Raw genomic sequence first — 27,794 nt, 5'->3', positions numbered from 1 at the left:
TTTACAGGGACAAGGGGAGGAGGGGAAGGGGAGATCCATTCCAGTATTACCTCTCGGATGTACTCCTCCTGCTCTTCTTTGAGGGTAAGTTCAATGAAGATCTGCTGCAACTTCTCATTACAGTAGTTGATAATGAATTGCTCAAAGCTGTTGTCCTGTCAGATGAAACATGTTTGAGTTTGCTTTGTGTAAACAGCCTGGAACCCAGCTGGAGCGAGCTACTGCAGCAGCTGCAGGTCAACAAGCCACTCTATTAACTACTCCCTCCAGGTTTGTGAGGTGATGGCTGGAGTAATATTTGATTGAGATCATGATTAGTTCAGAAATTATAGACCAAATCCTTCCCTGAGGCTTTGTCTGTTGGGAGGGACAAAAACCTCTGTAGGTTTTATTCCTGATGCCTCCACACTGGTTCCTTTTAACAAGTCATAAGGACACTTGTGGTGTCAGGAAATAAACAACCCAAGTTTTGCCTGCACTCATCTGTCCCCATATGTAAAATGTAGGCTCCTGCAGGGTCTGACAGATAAAATCATGACAGTAGCATTAGCTCTTTTCCACTCAGCAGCCAATAAAGCATCCCATTTCCCTACAGAACAAGGCTCAAGCTGCTATTCCAGCTGCAGCTGAGCCTGGGTTAAGAGATTATTGGCTCCAGAGGTCAACCCACCTTCACCCTGCCAACAAACTGCCCCTTGAAATGGTAGAAAACAAAAGCGCTTCATTGACTAAAATTCCTCTAGCAGGCTAATTCATCTAAAACTGGGTTAGGGAGCAAGCAGATGTGTGACCCTTTGCAGAAGGGACCAGGGAGTGGAGCAGACCCCAGCAGGAGGGTGGGCACAGGAAGGAGGCAGTGTCACATGCTGTGACGTGCCTCTCTGCCTTTTTCAACTCCCAAACAATCTGCTGCACAATACCTGGGAAACCTAAATTATGCTGATAGAATTTTTATTACTGAAGGCAAGTGCAATCATTTTGAATGTTTGAATTAAGGATCTGGTTGCTAAATGAGATTAAGAACACACAAGCAGATTAGAATATATTGAGGTAGCACAGATTACTTTTATCATTTTAGTTTTAAATGAAGCAAAATCATAGCTGATCACCAAAAATTCCTCAGCCACAAATGCTGCCCCTCTCACCAACTGCAATTATCACTCAGAGATTGCAAAACTTGCATAGCTCTAGATGAGAGAGTTAAAAGTTGGCATGCAGCAAAATCAGCACTGCAAACAAACCATACTTACTGCATTCTGTTGAAAAAGAAATTACATAAACTGCAGTCAGTACTTTTTCTACTTCCAAAACAACACAGAATATAGCTATTAGCATTTATTTAGCATACCAAGTAGATCAATCTTTGTATCACTGAAAATGCAAAGTACTACATAAATGTTATGTATTACATCTTTGCAGGAGAGTCTATCTTTAGGCACTGCCTAAATATTACCAAATAAACCAAGAGGTTGAGACACATCAGAGCCTAACACAGAACAGCATTCTTGCATTGCCCTGTCTCTAAATCCCCAGCTAATGTTGGCCTCTAAAAGCCATATTTATAACCTTGGGCAGACAAATCTGTGCAACAGAAGAGGAGCATGTGGAAGGAAATAGAGAATACTGGAAGAAGAATGAGTATGTTTACTTGACACATTCAGATAAGGCCATCACTTCAGATATGTTGAGTCTGAAGTAAAAGGAGCCCAACTGCCACATCACCCAGACAAAGAGAAAGGGTAAAACACACTCTGCATCCTCCTGCCAGGCACATGCCACCCAAATCAGAGAGACTGCTGCTCCAGAAGACCAGGTCATTCTGATTAAAAGGGCTGCAGGACTATTCACTCACAAATTATACAGGCTTGGTCATCAATAGAGGATGGAAACTGAACAGAAAATCCAGCTAAACCATCTAACTGAAAGGTCATTAACAATACATTAAAGTAATTGCTAGATGTTCTCCTGATTTGCTGTGTATCTGTGATATTTATGGCTTGCCAAAAAAAAAGGGAAACCAAAATCCACAGAGTTCTCCACAAATCGCTCACTTTGAGCTATGAAATTTAATTTGACATTGCCAAGCCACTGAAAATTGCTATTCCAGGAAAAAAGTTATTGAAGAGCAGCAGCAATGTTGTTCTTTATGAATAATACAGAGCAAAAGGCTAAAACAGTTAATTATGGCAAAGAAAATGGGGGAAAATGTTTGAAATTACTGAAAATCTCAAAACACTTAACTCTGAGCAGACCAGAAGACATTTGGTAAATGAAATACACTTCAGAAAAGGTTTTTAAAAACCATGCCCAAAAAAACCCAATTAGTGTTTATCTCTAAGCAATTCTAAGGAAAGCAACAGAGCTTGTGCATTTATTCTCCCTTAATGAATATCTGATTGAATTTATGTGAGGGCTCCACAAAGCATATATAAACATTCACAAATTAGTTGCTCCCCCCAATATTTTAATGAAGGTGTTATAGAAATTAATACAACAGAATTAGAAGGGATTTAAAGGACCTCTGACATTTTTTTTAAGAAGGCAGTAGAGAATAGCCCACATCAGTGATAGCATATCACTAAACCCACTCAGGAGACAGGGGATGTAGGGACACAGCCAGCAGAGACTACTTGCTCCTTATGCTGCCCTCTCGTATTAAGTGACACAAAGGGGATTGACCAACACAGAAGCAGAGCAGTCAGACCCAAAATTTGAAGAAGAGCTATCAAATATTCTAGGAAATTTTAAAGGGAGGGGAAAAAAACCCAAAATTAAGACCATGTCTTCTCAAGGTGTCAGCTTCTCTTCCAGGCAGTAATTCTGATATTTTTAATATCAAGGGCATCACTTCAATCCCTGCATTTAATAGCAGCTTTCTAACTATGCCTTTGAAAGCACTGTGGAATACAAAATAAAACCTTCAGGGAATGTAAAACCACACAGTCTCTCAAATTAAATAAAGGTGCTGGGAAAACAGAATGTCACCTGAGATTGGCTTAGAGTCATGTTGAATTTATAGATACAGCTCAACCAACCACCCTCAGCTTATCCTTTGAATCTTTTATCAGATGCAACACTAAATTTAGGGGACTAGAAAAATTCACTGGCAAAAATCAAAGCCTACTTCACCATAGTTCTCACTTCATAAATAATGGTGTCATACAGCTTCATTCTTTATCAACCTTCATGGTTGGTATTTCATGAATAGCAAGTTTTGAACTCTAAAAAAAATCTTCTCCATGCAAAAAATAAAGTCATTACATAAACTAGCTCTAAAGTTCTATCTGTGAGCCACAGCTATTACATACAGGTGCTTGAAAGCCCTACAGAAATTATTCTTTTGTCCTTAATATTTCACCTAACTTCTTCTTTGAAAGATTCCACATGTGTACTGTGGAATCATCTGAAAAACACATATATGGTTTGTTGCTGACTTTATACATTTTTATACCAGTAAAATACCAACGTGAAACAGACAAAAAATATTTCTGACAAAAAAAAAAAAGGCTAAAACTCTAACTGGTGTTAGGCAGAGAAATCTCCATTAGATTTATGAACAGAAAATATCTAAACTGGGGCATTTTCCTATCAACATTAGATACTTTTTAACCTTCTCTCCCCACACAGAATTCAAATTCCCTTTTGAGCACCCAGTTTCCAACAATTTCCAAAGATGATAAGGCAACTGAGATACCTGCTTAAAACTGAAAACTGAGTCTCTTTCCATTAGGCAGGAATCAATTCTTAACTTCCCCCTGCCTAATAAAGTCTAACTTTAAGGGATTGTTTTTTGTCTCCCCCAAATTAAGCAGATGATGTGGATGCAAACCTACAGACTCAGGTACACCACAGCTCAGTGTCACACCTTTGTAGGTGTTTCTCAAGGTCTCCTCTTCCTCCTTAATCTTCCACCACACCATTCTTGTTCAGAGGCAACTCAAAAATCAACACATTGCTCAGTCTGCAACCACACTGACAAAAAAAGGTGCCCAGCAACATTTTTTCAAATACATTATGTGAGCACATACAGCTCAAATAGTACATGAGATGTATTTAAAGGAAAAGCATTTTTTAAAAGAAAACCCTAAACATTTCAGGTCGTGAGACTGTTGAAATCAACAGGAATGATGTCATTAAAATGAACTTTCACATCAATGTGAGACATACAGAGACTGATACTTCTGCTCTATTACAAATAGCCCCAGAAAGTAAGTGGTTTTTTTTTAAATATCAACACAGCTCCAGGCATCAGAAGTCTCTGACTGCCTCCTAACATAAGCAGGTGACCCCAAGTAGTTCCATCAGGCCCCCAGAGAAAAAGCCAGATGGCAAAAGTAATGATGATAAAAGACCAACATACTCACTTCCCTGAGATGAATGGTGGAATGAAGAGTGAAACCAACCAGCAAATTCAATTTATATGCTACTGTGGTGTCTGGGGATAGGGGGTTTTATGTATGACCACACAAGCATACAAGTTTATGAGATGAAACTAAGGAATATAAATGCTAGGAAGTTAAAATCAGCAAAATGGAAAAATTGCATTTAAAGAAAATGAAAAAAGATACTATTTTAATCTCAGACAGCAATGACCCAGTTATTATAACATGACTCAGTTGTAACAATTTTTCCAAATTTTTTTCAAATTTGGTAAAGGCATGTTATCAATATTTATCCCTTTCTTTTTTGTTTACATGTACAAGCATTTGAGCAATCAAGCTTATTTCTTGTAAACCAGACTGCACTGGACTTTTGTGTAAACATCTGTATATGCAAAGAACCAGGGAGGCACATCTTTAATTGTAAATATTCCACTATACACAATCAAGCCATGTCTCAGTGTACCAAATGGAAGCAGGAAAGATCTGTGCCAAAGCTTGGGGTATTATCCATTTCCCATATTTGTGTGGCTGAACCAACTTCAGCCCTTTTTGTGTGCCAGGCAGAGAACCAGGCACTCTGAAATCCATCTTGCTCCCAGCTGTGCTGTCCAGGCACACAGGTCTGAGCCAAATTCAGACTTAAAAAGATGAGAAACCGCAGTGAACCCAGTGCAGGTGCGATCCATGGGAAAACCCAGGTGCCATCACTTCAACAAACTCAGCCTGGTAATTTACAGTCCTGGAACAACAAGAACTGCAACCAGGCAAGAACCTACTGTATTATCAGAACCACTCCTCTGCTCAGACAGAAATAGCTGCTGTAGGGCAAAACATTATTCTCACAACCTGAAGCAGAATATTTGTGTATTTTTGCTCCAGCATTTCAAGTATTTCCTCTGCTGCAAACAGCCAGCCAATGGGATTTACTTCATAAAACTGCATGTTGCAAAATAAGCCTCTCTAAATACTTACATTGTAATACAATTAATTAAATGGTGGTTAACTTCCTGGGATGCACCTCTGCTTTCAGCATCCCATCACTCAAGGAAATAATTGCTTTAACAGTATTTTAAAAACTCCCTGACACCTCAGAGTCCAACCAAGGGTTCCTCTCTGTAAAGCTCCTCTAACACTTGACAGCAGAGGTAGTTGATCAATTATAGATTAAAAATTCAGTTCTCCTCTTTTCCACTAGTCTGGGGTTTGCCAGAAGAAGCAGAGGGGCTGCGTGCACACATTTTGGCACTGCTGCTTGCCAGTATGTGATAAACTTCTGGGCATCAGCAAAGGGTTGAACAATTTCAAAAAGGAAATCTGTGGCTAGCTAGACAGCCTAGAAAATGCAGCTGGAAATTATGGGCTGGAGATTAGGGCAACTAACAAAACTGATATCCATGGATGAGTTAAAAAAGAAAGATAAAATAAGATCCTGATAAGTCAATTTCCTCCTTAGAATATTTTTGTTTGTCTAACATGTCATCCTGCTTAGCAAATAACTACACCCTTCTCCAGTAAAATAATGCTTTGGGGTGTGGGGGGAAGACTCTGGTCCAGGATCAATCTCTCTGAAACTGTAACATCCTTCTTGTAATCAGCAGGATAGAAAAAGGCAAAGCAACCAGGCAGCAACTGGACCAAGCTGTTGTACAGGTTTATGGTGAAGGTGGAAATGGCTCCCCTATTTTTTCATGCCTTAAACACCTCACAAAGACATTTTCAGTGATTACTGCTCCTTATTTGGTTACCTCCCTCTAAAAACAGACAATTAACACAACTATGAGCTTGTTAAAAGGAAGAAAATGCATTCTTCACATTTCTAACACATTCCCTCAACAGAGATAGTGTCATTTTATCATTGTCCAGATGACAGCTTACACAGTACATGCAGCAGGACCAAGCTTCTTTCTGTACCTCAAGGGACTTCTATGCACAAGAAACAAGCAAATTGCCTTAAATAAAAACAAGTGATATCAAAATGCATCACAGACTGTGAGGAATGGACCTGGTTTTACTGCTGGGTGGCTTGTTTGGCTGGTTTACTTGTGATACTTTTATTTACTGGTGAGTTTTTTGCCAGGTCTTTGCGTGTTCTTGCCCACCAGGAGCAAAAGGAGTCGGTCAGTTGCTGTCCCCAAGGACAAGGCAGCCACATGGAAACCAACCAAATGGAACCAGTCCCTCTCTGCAACTCTATCACCAGTGCATCCCAGTTTCTTGTCAGGCTAAAATACCTGGAACAAACTGCTCCACCAAGGGACTGAGCAGAAGGAACTCACACTCTCAGTGCCTTCTCAAGCTCTGGCAAATTTCAACAATAAGCCTTGTTTGGCAGCATTACCTTCCATAGAACTGCACTCCAAATCATTAACTTCATCATATGGACCAGCTGCAGAGTGGTGCCTGAATATTCAGGATTTTAAGGCAAGCAGCACAGACAGACATTTGTGTCTCTGAAGGGCTGGGCAGGATGAAATACCCTCACTCCACAAAACATTCATTTTTACTACTCCTTGTCTCCACAGGAAATGTACACAACAGGAAACTCAACACCCAAAGCAAATGGAGAGCGCCTTCTGCTCATCTCTGCTGAGCCCTGGCAGGCCCCCACCATCTGCCTCCTACAGCCTTCACTTCTCCATCACAAACCCCACCCTTCCACCACCCCACCCTGTAGCCATGAAAAATTTTTCTGAAAAATATTTTCTGAAAAATCCTTCCCTTTGGATTTTTTTTCTCCTGAGAAGCCGAGAGGCCTCAGGAACAAAATGTAACCAATGGTTATCTGCTGCTGTGGAATGCAACAGGTGCATCTGGGATTGGTCTCATGTGGTTGTTTCTAATTAATGGCCAATCACAGTCCAGCTGGCTCAGACTCTGTGTCCAAGACACAAGCTTTTGTTATTATTTCATTCCTTTTCAATTCTTAGCTAGCCTTCTGATGAAATCCTTTCTTCTATTCTTTTAGTATAGCTTTAATAGAATATCTATCATAAAATAATAAATCAAGCCCTCTGAAACATGGAGTCAACATTCTCGTCTCTTCCCTCATCCTCAGATCCCTGTGAACACCACCATACCCACCCCTTCTGCAGAGATGCAGAAACCACTTTCTGCCTAAAAACACCTAATCAAACATGGGATAAAATGGGAACAGCCCCAAACCTACCCGAGAAGGCCTGGAACCAGGCTGATTCTAGAACTCCCAGTGCCACCAGCCACCATCCTGAGCTCATCTCAAATCTCAGTCTAGACTGCACACTGACTATGCAGGCAGCTGCCCAGAAATGTGGATAAACACCCTTGGAGCAATTAGTGTCAGGCTCCAGGCCACTGCCCAGTTACACAACCTGCCCAGCCCTCCAGCCTGCATTTCCACGCTAATCCTAGTCCCTAAATCCTTGCCCACAGACAATTCACACAGAGCCACCCAAAATTTCAGCGTTTCGCTCCACAAACATTCAGTCCCAGCATTTGGCTTCCCACAAAAGGCAGGGCAGGATTCAAAAATAAACACAGCTTTACAGCACCTATTTTGTGGGTTGCCTAGCCAAGCTTGCTGCTGACATGTGCCAAACCCACAGAGGCTGAGGATTATTGATAGATTTAAATTCCGTAAGCTGAATTTTTAGACAGCCAAGTCCTTATATCTACTTTCTTGGACAGCTTTTGTGTTTGTCTGAAAAGTGGGGTTTGTGTTTGATAAATATACTAGCAAAACCCAAATCCCAAAGAGAATATGCCAGCAGTATCAATACTCCAAATATCTTTCCTCTGTTAATTTCCAAGAAACCACAAGTTACCCTTGTAAATTAACTTCAGCTTAAATTACAGAAAATTGCAGAAACCACAATAAGCAGTAAATAAATCAATATTTCAAAAATAGATGAAAAACCTCCCCTTTAAAAGCTTCAATCTGCATATAATAGAACAAGACTGCTATTATCATTAAGAAGGTGAAGTATGGTTTTATAGCTTTCAGAATAGCAAATCTGGACTTCTTTATTCACTATTCTTACACAAGGACCTCTAGGATGATCCAAAGAATCATCCTGAACAGAAAAAGGGCCTGAGAAATATTGTGTCCTGCCCATTAGGAAACAAAACAAAAACATCAAAAAAAAAGAAAAAAATTAAAATGTAAAAATCACTCTTCAGTAAACATATTCCTTGCTGCTTATTGCAATGGTACCTGTGTAAATATTTTCCATGTATATCAAACACTCCTGCTACGCCTCCTGTGGGTTTTGATACGTTCTGTCTCAAGGGCACAAGGCCACTTCAGGTCAAAGACCATGCACTAATGATAAACTTAACTTACCTGATTCCTGAAACATGATTAATGTAGGCCTTTCTACCCTCAGCACATCAAACAGCTTCCACACTTAAAAGGCACAAATTTAGAGATGAAGCCTTTCAAGTGCATTTTTGCCAACATTCTTTGTAGAGCTGACATTAGCTCTAAGTTTCAGGAACAGATGTGAAAATCAAAATACAACTTAAGAATTAGGTTCAAGAGGCAACTGCACATTTTTAGTCATGGGTTTTAACTGATTTATAATTAGATGGATATGTTACTGTCATCAACTACACCTCAGCTAATATTTTGAATGTTTGGCAATAGTGCTTACAAATGTACCATACAGCAAAATGCTCCAAATTCCACTGTATTTGTTATGCTATAAACCTTAAGACATCATTAAATTTTCCTTGACTTATGTGGCTGCATAGTGTCAAAATTTTATTTATGGATTAGTTGTTTTAATATAATTAAATTTAAACAATCATTCAATTATTTCTTTGATGTTGAACGAAGTTGCTTGGCTGCTCTTCTCACCATAGGTCCCAACTCATGAGAGAAAGTCACACTTTGCGTGAATGTACTGATGAATTTGGTCCTTAAGTCACAAGGCAAAACCTTCCGAGCTTTTCCAGGAAAAGCAAAACTTGGCATTTAAAGGAGTGAACAATAACTACCCACATTATTTTACAGCTTAAGAGTTTGCAGCTTTTTAGAAAGCTACACTGTAATTCTGCATGACAGGTAAGTGAAAAGAGCTCTGGGGTTTTTTTCCCATTTTTCTCCTGTACTCAGCCACTTACTTATGACCTTCTAAGGTGCTGAATGTAGAAAAGATGAAAATTACGGGTGAGAAACAGCCTTGCCTCTGGAACACCATGCCACAAACACCATCCCTCAGCTGGCTCATGTGCTGGTGCACCCTTCTGTCTCCCACCTCCCTGTGCTTGTCCACCCTACCCACACAGGGGAGCCAGAGAAAACAGGCCCTGCCTACTGAGGATGCCAGCAGCACCATCCCAGTGCCAGCTTCCTAAAAGCTCCTCAAGGAGCAGCTCCCAGGAGATCTGGCACCAGGATCCCCGTTCAGCCGCCTGACCTCGGGCACAACATTTTCATAAATATGTTCTTGTGTCTAATGCAAACAACGCAGCCTCGCTCAGCGAGCCCTTGAGGCAGCTCTCAGCTCTCCTTTTCCTCTTCAGAGGTACTCTGATTTGCACATAGTTGGATGCTTTGCTTCTGAAATGAAACTTACACCACCCTCACATGAACAATTATTCCCATTTTCCACACAGCCTCGACACCCTCCCCGGATTTCTAAGAGGGATGTAGGGAGGTGGGTCCAGATTTTTCTACTGATCTTTTTTTTTCTCCTCAGATGAGTTTCTAGTTTAAACACACACAAATTCCAAGCAAGATCTATAAATCTCTTAACAAAAACTGTCAGAACAAGATTTATGGAAAATGCCCTGGTGCTCTCTAACCCAATTAAAAACTCCTCATTGATTGTTTTGTTTCAAAATACCACCAGTCTAAAAATACTATTGTAAACAAACAGCAGTGAGCCACAGATCTTTAGCTAGGAATAGGTACAGAGTATTTACCTAAGTGAATTGAGATGCAATGCAATATAAGTCCTTGTTTAATTTTGACAGGAAAAAAAATGTACAGTTTTTGTTGGGTGGTTGTTTTTTTTTTCCCCTCTCAGGATACACAGCTTGTTCAAAGACATCTACAAAATGCCTCAGGGCAGAAATGACAGTGCCAGAGTTTCTCCTATGCTCAGAATGTATGTCACAACAAAATATATTTAGTTTATCCATCATAAATATTTATTTATCTATGGTGTAAAAACACAAGTGTGATTTTCATGATTTTTTGTTTCAATTGCCAGACATGCTAAGACATCTCTCTTTGGCTTATGTTTCTAGTGGGTTTTAAGTTTTTTTTTTTTTGTCAGGCATGAAGCAATTGAGTCAATCTGACTATGAAGTCATGAACAACTCTGCTGAGCTTTAATAACAGCTCTCTCACTAAATGGTTACTATTATAAAGGTCTTACCTCAAAAATTTCAAAGCCATAAATGTCCAGCACCCCCATTACCTTCTTTCTCACTTTTGTTTGTGCCTTAAAGAAAAACAAACACTGAGTCAGTCATCTGTACATGGCATACTTGGGATTCAAGAAAATGAATGCATCTCATAAACAGGCCTGTCAAATACTGTAAAACTAAAATGTTACATACGGTTTCCCAAAATACACTTAATGTGAATATTTTTACAAGCTTAAGAACAGAGCAGAGAGCAATTTGTTGAGCTGTGATAGGTTATTTGTGTGTAACAGTGTACAGTCAGGAGAAATGAAATTGGCAAATACAGTTTTACTGTCCACTTTAATTTGAAGGATTTCTATTGATTTTTTTTTTCTTTTTACAAGCACAAAGCAACAATACCTTAATGCTCTCATTGATCCTGGTAACAAGCCAGGAGAACAGGCGACTGTACAAATTCTTAGCCAGAGCATCCCGGGCATAATAAGCCTAAAGAGAAGAAAGAAGAAAAATGTTATAAATGCTGGGCTAAACCAAACATCCTGCTGCTGCTGAGGTGTCCTAAAGGTGCCATTAATGAGTAAAACCAGCACAGGGAGCACTGGCTCTGCCCTCCTGGCCACGGGCTGGCTGGAACAGCAGCCACAACCAGGGCACTCCAGCTCCCTTCCTGCTCCTCCAGCTGCCCACTGAGCACTCACACATCCCCCATCCCCATCCCAGGCAAGGGGACTGGAGCAGCTGCAGCTGGAGAAGCCCCACTCCTGCTGGCCTGAGCTGATGAGACACAGGTGGCAGCCACCCTGGCTCTACAGCATTACAGGGAGATGAATTCACACTGGCAGCAAAGGTTTTCCAGCAGCGCCGGGGCCCACAGCTCCCATGGAATCACAGCAGTTGTCCTAAATGAAAACAGTCTGCCTCAACACTTGTAACATGTGCTTTGTGCAGGACTGCTTGTTTTCACATTCTCTGCAACATTTGCCCATCCTTCATCTTTTGGGGGTAATTCACACACCAAACAAAAGCATCCAGCATCTCTTAACATTTAGAAACCATTGAGCAAAAAACACACCCTATGCTTGTGATTTATTCAGTGCAGCCTTTCAGCTCTAGTTTTTATTGGGGTAGCTATGATTTAATCCTGCAGAATAAAATTGCCATTTAAAAAGATCTTGCCTTTTAAATCAGGACCTCTTTTTACCTGAGCCACGTTTAGTGTCGTTGAAACTTTCTCCTGTTTGGCCTCAACAGTGCGAAAGCTGAAAGCTCTCTCCAATACAGACTGGTCTATACCTGTCAGCTCACAGATTTCCTTGAGTTCTAGCAAGAAAAAACAAAGTGTAAATACAATCAATCCTTCCTTATTACTGCTTTTTCTTCCCCAAAACGACCTGCTTTTAAGAAGTGTGGTATTTTCCCAAAATGCTCTTCAACAGAAGTGCTCCCCATTGACACTCTCTCCCCACCACCCTGCCAAGCAAAGTTTTTAAAAATATTCACAGTGCAAGGAAACAGAGCAACTGGTTTTGAAAGCACTTCCTTATCCATTTATTTTTGAGAAAAAAAAAACTTTCTCTCCATTTATAGCAGACTACTTTTCATAATGAAAAACGTTCAGATGAAAATGAACTTTCAAAATACATCAGCTGCATAAATATCACCAAATGAATCTGACACTAAAGGCAGAGATACTGCAAAAGAACAAAAATCCTCCACTGGAGAAAAAACAAGCAGTTACATAAAGGCACAGAACCATTTAACATTTTAGAATAAAGTGCTAACAAAGTGGGGAAAAAGGAGAAAATAATTTTTGGCATTTCAAACAGAACTATTGAAATTGCACAGAATGCAGCCCATAGTTGCCTGAGGGTGAGCTCTGGAAACAATCTAATTCTCATGTAAGGATATTGTATGTCTGCAGAAACAACAAAATTAATAATGACTTCAGACAAATTAGTGGCTTTCTTCCAAACACCAATCTCATCTTACCATTTTTATCTTTGATTTTACTTTCATCTAGGCCATTTGCACGAGATTCAGGCTTAAATTCGATATTTCCCAATTTCAGAACGGCTGCCACCACTTCAAAAACCGACTGTGTTTCATGATCCATAAACCCAACAATCTGCATTGCATTCTGGAAAGTGGACAAATAAAATTATGAGATAAAAGCATTTACATTTAAGCAGATAATTCTTGAAAAATTCACCATTTATCTGCAAAATTACAAATGGCTTACGAACACTTCTGTTACTAAAAGTGCCTCATATAATTCCCATGCTATGATAAATAAGTTTTATAATACACAGGAGGTGTGAAAATGGAGCTGGCATTCAGTCCAGTCCACTTCTAGGACTCATTGAAAATTTGGGTTTCTGAAACACTGTACTTTTTTTAGCCACTTAATTTAGTTTGTAACCCAACCCAATTTTTCCCAGTCAGATGAACAGGTCCTCCTGTCTTCTCAGACCAGTCACATTTAGAATCCATATTTGCACACACTGGGTAACAAGGTCCTGTATTCATCTTGTCCCTGAGTACCACCAAGCAAAAACAGGGCAGGAAACCATCCTGAGAATCATCCCAGTCCTCCTTTTCTTTCGACTTGTTCAGTATCACCTGGTCCCTGAGGCTCAGGCACTGCTGTCCTAAGCCACTACAAAATAGAACTTTTCCCAGGAGCTGACTAAGGTGTCCGGGTTTTTTTCCCCCCTTTCTTTTGTTTTCTTTTTGTTTGTTTGTTTTTGATTTGGAGGTAGTTTTGTTTGGGTTTTTTTTTTTACTTTTTTTTATTCTTATTTGTTTTGGGTTTTTTTTTGGTCTTCTTTGTATTCCCCTAAGAATACTCCAGAAGCTTGATCCCATTTCCTAGCTGTATTTATGTTTCCCTGCACAAACATGCTCTATCCCAGCATGAAGAGTGCCAGCACTCAGAAAAGGTGTCCCTCCCAGCCCAGCCCTGCATGGACAGACAGACCAAGGGCCATAAGAAAGAAGCCTGCACAGCCAGCCCCCTGCTCCTTCTCACCCTGACTGTTCTGAAGTTTGCAGCATCATCCACTCCATTCACTCTGGCAGAATCAAGGCCCAGGTAGTTGTATCTGCTGAAGTCCCTCTCCAGCTTGAGCTTGCCTAATAAACCAAATAAAAGTATCACTAGTAATAGCATTCTTGTTAGTAGCAATTTAATCACAGAATCAGCACTGTCAGGAATAGGTTGCTACTACTGGATTTTCTTCAAGGATCTTTTAATTATTAGCCTTCTGAATAACATGTTTTCAAATTTGTCATTATTATCCAGCAATTCTGACTAATTCAGTAATTCTGACTCAGGTATCTGGATAATATCAAAGCATACATGGACTTCATGTAATACCAATGATACTACCACCAATTACTTGAAAAATGAATCAATATCACATTTCCTACAAAAGATGATGTGCATGGAATAGCACATTAAATATAAAGAAAACTCACATGTGAACAAGGCACAAGGGCAACACTTACAGAGAAACTCTTCTGATGCACCAGACAGGATCTGATAGAAAATGTGGAAGTTTCTTTCTCCCCTTGGCTGCTTAACGACACGAGACTTCTCTAGCAGATCTAAACAAACAAACCAACAAAAATCTCACAGGTCAGGGACAGACTGCTGGAGCAAAACCTTTTAAAATTACTATAACTCTCCATCATTTTCTACTTCATTGCTTTATATCACCATCAGCAAACCAGAAGAGCATCAGTATGAACCTTATCATAGTATACCATGTATATCAAATATTTCTTTGAGCTAGGGGCAAGCCCAGTGCTCTGGTAAAGGCTGCAGTCTGTGAGCTGCAAAGAATTCAGGTCAGGGAGGCAATGTGCTCAAAAGATGTCAACTGATTTACAGTACCACCAGAAAATTAGGATTTGGTGAGGATTACTCTATGAGTGAAAGTTTGAAGAGGCAAAATGTTACCAGGCTAAGTGCATGAAAGATGGGTAAATGAAAAGGAGAGACCAAATAAAGAAAGCGTTTAAACTGAATAATCATGCAGCACTTTGTGATCCTCAGGTGTATCAGACTATGAAATAATTCCCAGTGGGGCTGACAGAAACTCCATCCTGATATACTCAAAGTGAAATGGAAAAGCAGCACTTTGGGAAGCCTCACTGCACTGATGGAGTAGCTTGACAGGAAGGCTGCTGTCAGTGACAGACACATTTCTAAGCCTTGCCCACGAAGGCAGGAATCTGGGCAGGCAGCATAAGCAGACTGACTTGTAACACCTTGCAACCACTTCAGACTCAACATCCTATGTGCCACAGAGGTGGCAATTGAAAGGTTGTTCAGCCTGCACTGCACTGGAAGGCTGTGGTTCACAGCACTCCAGGAGAAGGAAGAGGAATGCAGTAAGAGAACATCTGGACAGGTACCAGTGTGACCTGCTGGTTTTCTACAGAACATATGGTTTTTCCTTCTTTTCTCACTAGCGCAACTACATCTTTCCAGATAGTTCTTCTGGACGCACAATTCCCATGTGTATACCTTAAACCACACATATTCAGTGACATGGAGACAGAGACATTCAATGCCTCATTCCAAGCACACAGCAAAGGAGTTCCCCCTGCACCTACCATGACACAGCCCCACATCTCCTGTGACTGGGGGTAAAGTTCTCTCTAAGCCTGTGCAAGAAGAAAACCCCCAAAGGGAGCTGTCACTATTCTGCACCCCATAATTAGCCAGTGACAACAATGATGAAATTCAGACAGTATTGTTAATCTTCTGATTGGCTAATAGTAGGACAAATTTCAAGTATTTACAGGCTGGTCCCCCATCCAAGTGTTAATACTTGGGCTGGGAAAGGCAAGGTGAGCAGCAGGCAGTTCAGAGCTGTGCTGGCTGTGAAGGTTCTCCAGGCAAGTGCTGGAACAGATCGCAGCCAAATTTAATCTCAAAAAAATAAACAACTTCAGCTCCCACAGTGGCTGCACACACTTCAGGAAATGGCTGTATTCTCAAAGGATATTGAAGCAATGTGGTTTGGCTTATTTGGGTTTAAAAATATTCTACCCATAAATTTTCTCAAATGCTGTCATAAAAGCCCAGCTACACATCCTGGCAAAATATTGTATGTAAGCCTTCTAATTGCATGCATGCCTTCAGCAGATTTAAAAAACAGGTTCCTGAACGTATGTAAAATTAGTTATGTTTAGGAGGATAACTGGTTTTTTTCACCAGTTTATCTTATTCGTGTATTTTTAGAAGCAACAAAGTTAACCATCTCACAATCAGTTTTCAAAAGGCCTAAAATTCTATATTCTGTCGGCCTTCATAATTGAGGAAAAAAGCAGTCGCTGTCAGAAAATCAGGTATTTTCCTTAACAAAGCAGCTGCTGCCAATTCTTTTTCAAATCTGTGTTCATTGTGGTTTTTTTCCCTTTTCTTTCTATTCACATGCAGACTGAAATCAGACTTGTAGGATAGATCCAGACCATCTGCCCAATTCTTCAGAAAACTTCTTCCCTCTGTTTGCCCTAATTAGCATTTTAATAAATCAACCACATATATTTTTCTTGATGCAACCACTGCACTGCCAGTAACTTTTGTGTTAACTCCCACCAATTGCCAGCTCTGTGGATCAAACACTCCAAAGAGAAAAGACAAAGCTGCACCTCAGACTGCTGCACGTGGCCCCTGGGTGATTGTGATGACAGTGGAATGTGTGGACAGATGGTGCTCATCTATGTGAAAATCCACAGGAGCAAAAACCCCCAAACTCCCTCTACATTACATTTTGTTACATGGTCTATGTGAATTAAGTGTAGGGACGATGCAGAATTATCAGGAGAGCACATATAGAACTCACACATATACATATACACACACATATGGTGTGTTTATGGGTTATTTCTGCATTATCTTACAGTGCTTCTGCTTCAACAAGAATGTTTAACTTGTTGCATGCACCAAAGCAAAAAATTAAAATTAAAAAATGGATTTGCCTTGGAAAAGTTCAACCTTGGAAACATTTCTGTCTGAATGCCCATCAATTCAGATGATTCAAAATCCAGCTACAGGCCTCAGGTTCTGAAGATTTTTTTGCTATTCCTGGATATCACTGTTTAAATGCAAGAGATCTGTGTAAGCACCCTGCTAAACAATTTGATTTAACAGAGAAGGGGAGAAGGGGAGAAGGGGAGAAGGGGAGAAGGGGAGAAGGGGAGAAGGGGAGAAGGGGAGAAGGGGAGAAGGGGAGAAGGGGAGAAGGGGAGAAGGGGAGAAGGGGAGAAGGGGAGAAGGGGAGAAGGGGAGAAGGGGAGAAGGGGAGAAGGGGAGAAGGGGAGAAGGGGAGAAGGGGAGAAGGGGAGAAGGGGAGAAGGGGAGAAGGGGAGAAGGGGAGAAGGGGAGAAGGGGAGAAGGGGAGAAGGGGAGAAGGGGAGAAGGGGAGAAGGGGAGAAGGGGAGAAGGGGAGAAGGGGAGAAGGGGAGAAGGGGAGAAGGGGAGAAGGGGAGAAGGGGAGAAGGGGAGAAGGGGAGAAGGGGAGAAGGGGAGAAGGGGAGAAGGGGAGAAGGGGAGAAGGGGAGAAGGGGAGAAGGGGAGAAGGGGAGAAGGGGAGAAGGGGAGAAGGGGAGAAGGGGAGAAGGGGAGAAGGGGAGAAGGGGAGAAGGGGAGAAGGGGAGAAGGGGAGAAGGGGAGAAGCAGAAAAATTTAGGATCTTTGTATTTCTTTAAATATACTAGAAATCAAATCAACATTCAAAAAAGGAGCAAGTAAACAGCAAAACCAAAAAAATCACACTAGCCTGGTACATTCTAAATCATCCAGGTGAAGTTTATTTTAGTCATAGTCTCTTCAGCTGGCCATGACAAGGAGCCTTTTAGCTGCTCAACAGGTCACAGAACATGTTCTAGTCACAGCAGCTTATTTCTACAGCCACATTATTTTTTCTTTTCCTACCTTGACTATCTAGCATCCATCAAAAAAAGTCACTGATTAAGAAGTTCCTCATGAACTTTTCCCTATTATTCCCACCAAGCTCATAGTAATGTTCTCTTGGATGAACTGATCCATAATTGTGTCAGTCAAAAACTACTAAATGTGCATTGACAATGACTGCATCATTTAAAGTGTTAAATCCTCCTTGCTCAAGTGATGAATGCTGTTTAAAAATGAACTAATCAAAATGTTTAATATAGTTTGCAGCTTGTTTTCTCAAACTCTTCCTAGTTTAGGCAAAGCCATTGCCCAAATGGTGGCAAATGTGCTGAGAGGAACACCAAGGGAGATGTTGCAACAAGTGAAGATTTAAAACAAAAAAAAGAAAATCAACAAGAATGGATATCTCTTCCCATAATGTCTAATTGTCCAGTTTCTGCAATATTTTCCTAAGCAAAGGAGCTTCCCAACAGGATTCACATCACAGCTCAGGTTCCAGATTGCTTAGTAAGTGGGTAATTACTTCTGACTTTTAAAATGATCAAGCAAGTAAAAAATAATAAGCTGCAAAGTTATCCCTTTGCTAACTTAAAAAAAAAAAAAGTTGTTGCCTTAAATAAACATCTCAGATTTCTTTCAAGCTGTTGCTGGAAAAGATGGCAAAACAGGGCCCTTTCTTAATCTCTTGTTATCCAGACTCTAAAGACATTTTGCTGGTTAAAAATGGCATTTCCAGATCAGGCACTGCATATCCTTTACTTCACAACCTGCACCAATGTTGTCTCCTAGTTAATCATTATATCACTGAAGGGCTTAGGCAGATTAGGAAAGATCACTGAATGCTAAAAACCAGCTATTTTTTGGCAGGAAATTCCAGGTGAAACATGAAAATTTAAGACTTGCAAAAACTCTGGGAAAGATATTGTAAGATCCATGCTTTTCAAAAGGTCTAAACTATTGTGAAAGTGAAAGATTTTGAGTTGTACTGTGGAAAACCCCTTCAGCCATCTAATTTAGTGTGCACAAAACCAGTCACAAAACTAATGAACCAAGTGTGCACACAAACACTGCCTTAAGTACAAAACAGATGCAGCATCTGTGGACAGTCATACTTCAGAGCTGAAAAAAGCTATTGCAATTAGCACCTATTCAAAACCAAACATACCTATTTTTATATAAGATATGTCTTATTGTGTAATTACAGGTGGAAAAGAAACTACCATTCTCCTCTCTCTCATCCTTACTAACAAGGTAGTTATGATAAATGAAAAACTAAGAATAACACTGATCTTTTCTGTAATTTATTTCCACAATACTACACCCAGCTGAAAGCAACACTCCAACACTGCCTTTATTCATAAGTGCTCTGGAAAAAAAGCCCTCTGAGTGCATAAGTGCTGGCAAGACTGTCCACTGCAACAGCAGTGATTATAAACAGGAATAAGCAGGAAAGCAGAAAGAGCAGATGCACCTCAGAGAGAGAAAATGTAAATGTAAAAAAACATTTACCTGTTTACAGGTGCCATTTAAAGCAGCAACACACCTTTAAGCAGGGACTGATGTTTGCTGCTGAACAGTGATGGGATGCCTACAGTCCCAGGTGGCACCACAGCAAGGGTTTTGTGTTTAGCAAGGCCCACAGGAGCAGTCTGGATTTCCTAACCCCGTGCACATGAAACAGGTCACCTGTGGATGGATGGGCTGGCTGGCAGCTGGCACCAGGACTGAGCACCTTCCATGGGCTCCAGCATCTCCCACTCACTAGGAAAACAAGCTGGGATCTTCACAGAAAGCTAACAAAAAGGCAGGACTAACAATTCAGGCTTATTGCACACTTCAGTCAGCCTTCTTCACCCTCCTATTCATTCACCCACTGTTGATGGATCAAAAAAATGCAACACTTGCTGCCTTGTAGTCCAAGAGGGAAACAATTCCTGACTGAAGTAAAATATTTAAAGTCTGCATAAATCACATTAATTTCAAATTTTCCATTCCCAATTTCTTTTCATGACTGTTCACAATGATGTAACAGTAAATCAATTTCCTTGGAAACCATCATGGTTGGAAGATCTGAGCTGCCATACATGAAATGAGACTGCACAGATTTGACACTGTTCAAACACAACATTATCTTCACTTTGGGCACATACCAGTCCTGAATTTAGAGATGCCACAAATCCCTTACATTTCATTATTTCCATTCTGATTTTACTCAGAAGATTTACCCTTCTGTTCATGGCACATTAAATGTTTCGGATCTGTCAGCTGGATATTCCCACTGGCTGCAAACCGGACAGGACAGACCAGCAGTGTGCTCTGGCATGATAATCCCACCCTCTAACTCCATCCTGAGAAGGGTTCACTCCCAGGCTAACCCCTCTCATGAAGGAGCAGGAGCTCATTGAAGGGCAGCAGGAGAATGGCCCCAGGGCACAGCAGCATCAGCCACTCCTTGAAGGGTCACCCAGGCAGAGTGACCAGCCTTCCACAGAGCTTCACAGCATTCCAGAGCAGGGCAGAACAGGCCATTCCAAAAGAGACCTTTCAGCCCACTGGGTCTCTGCTTTTCCACACCAGTCTGATAAAATTGGTAGCTTATCTTGGTTACCATCCTTGCCACCAAAACAACCTAGATGTTCAGTGTGTCTGCTCCGAGCCACTCACACTATGAAATACATCTTCAGGCTGTGCCACAAAAAGCCCACTACCTTAACTGATGTGTGGAAATTATGCTGGCCAGAAACAACTCTTAAAAGTTTAACTAAAGCATTATTATGTCATCTTCACATCATATTGATACCAAACCAACAGAGGGTCAGAAATCAAAGAATATTTATTAATATTTTCATAATCATACTTTCCCTTTTAAGGATAGGAAACTTCAGCACTACTTGACTTCATGCTTGATGAATTATGAAGACAAACCCTGATTTTTACTTAAACCAGAGTAAATTCTGAGGGGTGTAAAAGAATTTAGGCCCCCAATATCTTCAGAATGATGAGGCCTGACAGAAAAAGAAATGTTTGTGTTGCAATGCAATGCTGGAGATGTGTGGAGAAGATCTAAGGCAGCACAACCAACTTGCTTTGAAAATGCAGAGAATTTAACATCTCTTTTAAAGAGAGATGGATGGACTAGCAAATTTTGCAAACACTTAGTCAAAGATGAGCTGTATTAACATGCTGCTACAGGAACTCAGTATTTGCTGTGACATACCCTGCCAAGGATGAGGCATTTCATAGTTCAACAAGTAACATCTTTTACTCAACAGGGCTTGCTTAGACATCAGGTCTTTATTCTTAAATTGAAATTAATCTCCTTGTTTTAGATATTTATTACATGTGACAAGACAGAAAGAATGCCTAAAACAGGCATATTTTAGATGGATCCAAAAAATATGTCTGCCCTTTGATACATATGTCATCACATCACTACAATTACATGTAATGTTATAATTACACCATGCAGAGATTTATGGGGCAGATAAACTACAGAGCAACTATTTGGATTGCCTTTTGATATGACACAATATTTTAATTACATGACTCAGTGCAGTACTTTCAAAGACAGACTGTTAAATGTCCACTCTTACAAAGGAGGGCTCATTTTTATGTATATATTTTTAATGGGAAATAAAAAGAAACATAACAGCCTTTTAGAACCTTCTTGTTCACATTTAATTATTATGATTATATTATGTTTGGCCTCTAATTTTGTTAACTGCCAAATGTCAAAGCTAATAGATAGCCATAAACACTTATATAGTGACTAAATTGAGTTTCAAAATCTACCCTGTCACAAAAATTAGGCTCTTCAGGCACAGTTCCAAAAGGTGATCTGGTTGAGAAAAAATGTCTGCCCTCTGAAAAAAAGCCAAAACCTACATATATGTGCAAAATTCCTCATGGTGTTTTTAAAATGTTTATGTTATATATGGAGAGTACAGTTCACCTTGGGTGAGTCTCATTAATTCACAACCAGCAAAATGCCAGTGGTGTCAAAAGTCACATCTTGAGAAGCAGCAATGAATTTGGCTGAGTGGAATGAGAGGTCAAGGCTGGGTCAGTGACACCTAGTATAGTCACTCACTGCCCTCTTCCTCCCCTTTTAAAAATAAGAAAACCAAACAAATATGGCTTTATATAGCACTGAGGAGGAATTTATTTTAAAAGCTGCACTTAAACCCTCAAAAGAAAAGCAAGTCAAAGCATTCTGGGCTGCCATTCAGTTCCCAGCCTTTTTTTTCCCAACAGAGAGATGGTCAGAATTTCTGAATTGCTACAGGTGTCATAAAACAAGCTCCAAGGTCACCTTTGCCTCCCCAAACTCAACAGCTGGTTATCCTCTCTCATACACTTTTCCTATACTTTGAGGTGTATAAATTTGTACAGACAGCTTTGGTTTCAAGTAAACACACTCATCTCATGGTGATCTCCAGCACACTCTCTATCACCCTTGCAAATTACAGGACATACATAAATATATGACCCATCAAACCTAGTAACACATCTGATTCCAGGGATTCAAGAATAAAAAAAGACCCTCAGATGTTCATCTGCCACCAGCTTCAGAGATAATATACAGACTCACACACATCACTCAGTACCTTTGAAACAATGCAGTAAATTCAATATTCGTGCTTACCTCTTCAAGTCTGTTTTCACTTCCTCTGAGGTACATTATTCAGCACCACAACAGCAATAAAATTAAAATTTATCACATGATGGAGACAAGTTCTATTAGACTAACACAGGTGATCTTTTCAATCATTTAACCACCTTCCTTTCTACAGAAAACATTTTAATCTGTGAAAATAATGATAGCAAAAGTAATACTCACAGTTGCTTATAACTCCCCCAAGTGGGTCACCCTTGAAATCAAACTCAATATCCATGTATTTTCCCTGTGAAAGCAACAAATTTTAAGATTACAATTTCTGTTTAAGAAAAACACAAGTTCAAGACACTAAGTAGTTGGTTCAAAGGCTGGAAGAGCAATCTGACAGTCTCCTGTCAGATTTTTGCAAAAGAGAAAATTATCAAAATCTTTTAAGATGTTATCACAGCCAGGGATTTTTATGGAAACAGCTTTAGTCAGAGCTGCAAAGCAACCCAGTGACTTGCTCAGTTTCTAAGGTTCTGTGAAGAAAACGCACATTGTACAAACTCCCACTGGAGTGCCAAGAGCACCAAACAATCCCTGCAGCCATTTAGGGCCACACTTATTTACTGAAGGATGCAGGAAGAAATGATCTTCCTTTCTCCCTGGGAGCTGTGGGAGCGTGAAGCACGGCAGCTGAAGGAGAGCCACTGAGCCTGGCCCCAGGCAGCGGCTGGCAGCGATCGCGGGGCGTCTGTCCGCGAGCGTGTGCCTGCCTTGTAAAAGTGATGGATTCTTCCCGCTGAACTCTTTCCCTTGGAACTCAGGAGACCAGAGGCAACAATTAACGGGCTGTCACCGCACAAGCCGTTTCAATCCCGCCGCGTTTCCTTGACTCTTGCCTGACTTTTCCACATCACAGAAGATCGCTCCGGTCTTTGGATCGTTTTAATTTATTTGACAAGTGCTTAATGTAGTAACAGCTACATTTAAGAGTGACAAAACGGACAGACTGTGCAGAAAAGGCAACAGCAGTGCTGCTTGCCTTGGCAAGGCAGTTTAGAAAGATAAAAGCTGCTGGTAGTAATTCAGCCAAATTCCATCCTCTGGCACACACTTAGCAGAGGACACTGCTCACTGTGAGGGGGGTGAGGCACTGGAATGGGCTACCCAGAGAAGCAGGCTAGGTTGGACAGGGCTCTCAGCAGCCTGGTCCATTGGAAGGCGTCCCTGCCCATGGCAAGGGGGTGGAATGAGATGGTCTTTAAGGTCCCTTCCAACCCAAACCAAAGATTCTGGGACAAAATTAATCCACTAAAAAGCCTTGTGATACTATTTCCTTACTCACTGCATTCAGGAAGAGATTGGGTTTTGTTCATTTTTCTATTTTACTTTTTATTACAGAACATAAAAAACCAAGCACTTTACACAGACTCACTCAAAGAAATGTACTAATTTACTGGGAATTTCATTGAGATTGACTTGACTCTACTTAAACTCTATTTTCTTTGCTATACTGTATTGTTCAAGGTTAATTGTGAGATTATTCGAATAATTTCAGAGAGAAAAAAAGTAAATCAGATAATTAAATTTTCATTTCCCAAGGACTGGGACAGCTGGGTGTTTCCAAAAGTATTTTTAGCTCAGTGTTTATAAGCAAGGACTTGAAAGGCAAAATAGTTGTTAGTTCCACTTTGTCCTGGAAAGACTTCTGGGCTGTCTGCTCATCATTTCTGCAGTGTCATGTCTGATAATTGCAGTCTTCCTAGCCTTTCTTTTTTTAAAAAAATTAGAAATCTCTACAGGTGCCCCAGATTTTGGCACTGCCCTTGTGATGAAGACCCCTTGTTCTGTTCACAACCAGAGGCAATGAACTGTAGAAGGAGCCTTCACAGACATGTGGAACATCATCAGCTCTTGAGAATTAGAAGGGAAGGGGAGGAAATTTCCCAAGTGGAAAAAAAAAAAAGCCGCTCTCCAATCTCACAATGTCCAGAACTTCTATCCATTTGCTTTAACTCACAACACACCATTCTCCCAGTGAATCGATTTTCCTTCTCTTGTCAACTTCACACATCTCACAATATTGCTTTTCTGGACACAAGTGAGCAAGTGACAGAGTTGCATTCAGCTTTCTGATTTTAGCAGGAGAAACTATGATAAGTACTCACACTTCTGAACCTCTCAACTCTAGCATCAACTTTTCTGGTTTTTCAACTGGCAATTCTAGCAATTTCTCATTCCATTACATGCCCAAAAAAGGTTGAATTCAACCAGTTGATTAATTATAAATAATTTAAGCAAAAAAAAATAACACTACAAATGTTCATATTAAAAACTAAAGATGCAAACACATTTTGAAATGTTATAGAAAGCAAATGGGAACTTAAAGTAGTCATTTTAACCCAAAAAATATACATATGAATGGAAAACAAGATCACATGGAAATATCTACTTGCTAAGCAAACCAGTTGCTGGACACATGGTCTCTGACACTAAAGCCACCAGTGCCAGAAAATTATAGAATCCAGCTGCACTATAATTATGTTTTCATCCAGTCACAGGCTGCCACATCCTAATTTCGTTTTTCTTTTTTAGCCTCTGCTTTGATATTCAATTGAACTCTATGCCCATATCAGAAACCAACAAGATTTCTGGCAAGGAGGTGAAATATCTTTGAAGAGGCATCACTAACAGTGCCCTACTAACACACTGGGGAAGGAGAACGTGCTCCTGTGTACAAAATTAAATACTGACTGTTGCTGTAGGTGTTCACCTTCTTCAAACACTCCTCAGACAGCTACAAGAAAACTCCCAAAATTATTTCTTCCCTCTTTATGGCTGCTTGGTGGTTGATACATAGTAAAACAGAAATAGCCAACAGCAAAGCACACTCCTTCAAAGGACTGAAGAAAATACTTACGAATCTAGAGGAATTGTCATTCCGCATAGTTTTGGCATTCCCAAAAGCTGGAGAAAGAGAAAAAACAAATACAACAAGCAAATCTATCAGTAAAAAAATATTTAAATGCTAAAATATCTAGGTCTGCTGGTATATTTAAAGGAAATACAGACTTCTGAGAAGAAACAATGCCCTGTACATTGTATGGGCATCAGTCCCTGGGGACAGAGTGTGACAGACACGATCACAAATACCAAAAATCTATAGAAGTCCAAAGAGGTTTTGTCTCAACACTTTCCTTGTTTAAAAAAGCTAAAGAAAAATATACAAGAGGAAATGGTTCCAAAACAAAACTGTACCCCTATTAAGCATATATCTTTGGGGTTTGAATCAACAAATTCATAATTTTATTACCCAAATAACTTTAAACACAGGAAATACTTCTTCTTCTTGATGTCAAGGAAAGAAATGAATCCTAGTTCCCAGAATACACTAAAAGCTGGAGGCCAGAAGTGAGGAAATTACAGAATGACACTTAAAAATTGTTTGCATAGGACAGTTTAATCAATGCTTTGAAATTGATTTATTTACACCATTTCAACTCATTAATTCTACCTCAAGCTGAATATTACTCAGCTGAAATCAGTCAGATTTACAATGAAAGTTTGTCTTCAGCTTGATCTAAACTAGCTTTCTGAATAGCTTGGTTTAAATTTCTTTAGCTCCAGTTTAACAACAATGAAAATTCTCTGAGAAAGGACTGCCCAGGGTGACATTCAGATGGACAGCCACCGTCTCAGAGCAGGGGCAGGACAAGAACTCAGGCAGGACGACAATTCAAGCTCTCAAACTGCCACATTGTCCAAGCACATGGAGTCAAACAGGAGTGTCCCCTCCATCATTAGGTACAGCACTCCTACTTCCAACAAGAGACTTTATTTATCCCAGTATTTATTTACATAGCATATATATACTCAAAGATCAAGTCAAGTCAACGTTTTTTGGACAGAAATAAATACATGCCTTAAGGCTTCCACACACTTACATGAGTAGACTTATTCTTGACCAAAGAACTAGAGCCAAAATGAAAAGTTTGTTGATCCTAAAGGCCAGGATAAGTGAAAGAATTGTTTTTGAATCTTTATGCCCTGCAATAAATCATCTTTTCAACAACCAAATCTCTGAGCTGCATTTTCTTAAATTCTGTGCTGAACAGTAAAGTCATTTATAACTGCATGGAGCCAAGCACAAATGTTCCATTATAAAGCATGAGGCACATTCCTTGGTTTTCCCTAAAGTTCATTGTTTCTAAAAGTTAATTTACAGTAGCAACTGTAGTTTAATAAAAATAATCCCATAAGATAAATTACGCATATGTAACATTTATGTCATTTTCTTGCACTGCAGTTTGACTGAAACAGAACTACATAACCAAAGAAAAATAAATCTCACCACAAATGCCTAATTTCTTTCTAAAACATATATAAGCAGCCAGGCTTGCTCAGTTTTTATTCCTTACAGAATAACCCTGTGTCCAACCTTCCAAAAAAGCTCAACAGGCATTACCAGCCCATCAAGTAGAACAAATAGTACCTTGAAATGATAAGGCAATCATCATTTATCATCATAAAATGATAAGGCAATCTTCAGTAAGCTCAGCTGATTCCTTTTGCATTAAAACAAAGCTTGACAAACCAACAAGAAATCAAACTCATTTGGCAGTCCCTGGGGAACAGTCTAGCTTTGGCAAGAAAAGCCTCAGTACCCACCATGCCATTTCTGTCTGGATCTGAAATCTGCTTCCAGAACAGCGATAAAACAACACAGCTCTTCTCTGTGAGCCCAAAACAATGGAGGGCTGCAATCCCCCCATTCAGCTTTAAGGGGAACACAGCTGATCATCAAAGAAAGGCTTATCCAGCACTTCTATTATTCTTAAATGTCAACATTTCATCCTTTCTTTACAAGTCTTTGCTTACAATTTCTGGTTTGTGTGCAAAGACCATGTTTTAACTATCCACTTCCCCACTGCTCTCTGTCCAATTTCTTACATTCCCTTTCATTTTATTTTTTTTTCTGTTTTTCCCTCTGTTTTCACTTACAGAGTCCTTGCCCCCTATAGGTTCCAATTCATCACCTATAAGCAAGGCAATAAACAATGTTGACACTCAACAGTCTTTACAAACAGCACATATGATGTGGCCATAATGTAAAATTGTCTTTTGACAACTGACTTTGTCCCAGCACCACAACAGCTTTGAAAATTCTGGGTAAGGCTGAGCCAGGAATCAACACAATAGATCTAAATAAGTCAGTGCCAACCAAGGAACTTCTGAAGGCAATTATTAGACAATGGGACAAAACTGCAAGCTTTGAGGATCATATAACCTATCTCCAGGATTAAAAAAAAAAATAATTCTGTTTCTGGCAGCCAACCTCTTTAAATTAAAATCACTAATTAAAAAAATAAAAGCCTTTCATGGGAGAGCAGGAATGGCAGCTGTCAGGAAGAGCACGCCAACAATCACCAGAGCTAGGAACAATGAGTCTCAGGGATCAACAGGCATGCATATGGATTGGCTTAGTTTTTTTTTAAGATCCATTCCTTCACCCTTTTTTTTTTTTCCCTAA

At 40.0% G+C, this 27,794-nt stretch overlaps 1 protein-coding gene across 4 annotated transcripts in view; it reads right to left on the bottom strand.

Moving 5' to 3' along the window:
- MYO1B (myosin IB) overlaps nucleotides 1-27,794 on the bottom strand; it is a 109,304-nt gene that overhangs the window by 29,648 nt on the left and 51,862 nt on the right. For all 4 annotated transcript variants that reach the window (XM_036386397.2, XM_036386396.2, XM_036386398.2 and 1 more), the window contains exons 6-14: nucleotides 25,185-25,231; nucleotides 22,502-22,565; nucleotides 14,244-14,342; nucleotides 13,765-13,868; nucleotides 12,726-12,873; nucleotides 11,938-12,056; nucleotides 11,136-11,222; nucleotides 10,745-10,810; nucleotides 51-155 (exon numbers count right to left, since the gene is read on the bottom strand). In XM_036386397.2, the coding sequence (XP_036242290.1) occupies nucleotides 51-155; nucleotides 10,745-10,810; nucleotides 11,136-11,222; nucleotides 11,938-12,056; nucleotides 12,726-12,873; nucleotides 13,765-13,868; nucleotides 14,244-14,342; nucleotides 22,502-22,565; nucleotides 25,185-25,231 (839 nt within the window). The remainder of the gene's footprint in view (nucleotides 1-50; nucleotides 156-10,744; nucleotides 10,811-11,135; nucleotides 11,223-11,937; nucleotides 12,057-12,725; nucleotides 12,874-13,764; nucleotides 13,869-14,243; nucleotides 14,343-22,501; nucleotides 22,566-25,184; nucleotides 25,232-27,794) is intronic.

This window comes from Molothrus ater, chromosome 7, assembly GCF_012460135.2.
Source record: "Molothrus ater isolate BHLD 08-10-18 breed brown headed cowbird chromosome 7, BPBGC_Mater_1.1, whole genome shotgun sequence".
In the NCBI taxonomy this organism is placed as follows: domain Eukaryota; kingdom Metazoa; phylum Chordata; class Aves; order Passeriformes; family Icteridae; genus Molothrus; species Molothrus ater.
The sequence above is the reverse complement of the archived record's forward strand: the minus strand, read 5'-3'. Positions and strand labels throughout refer to the sequence as shown.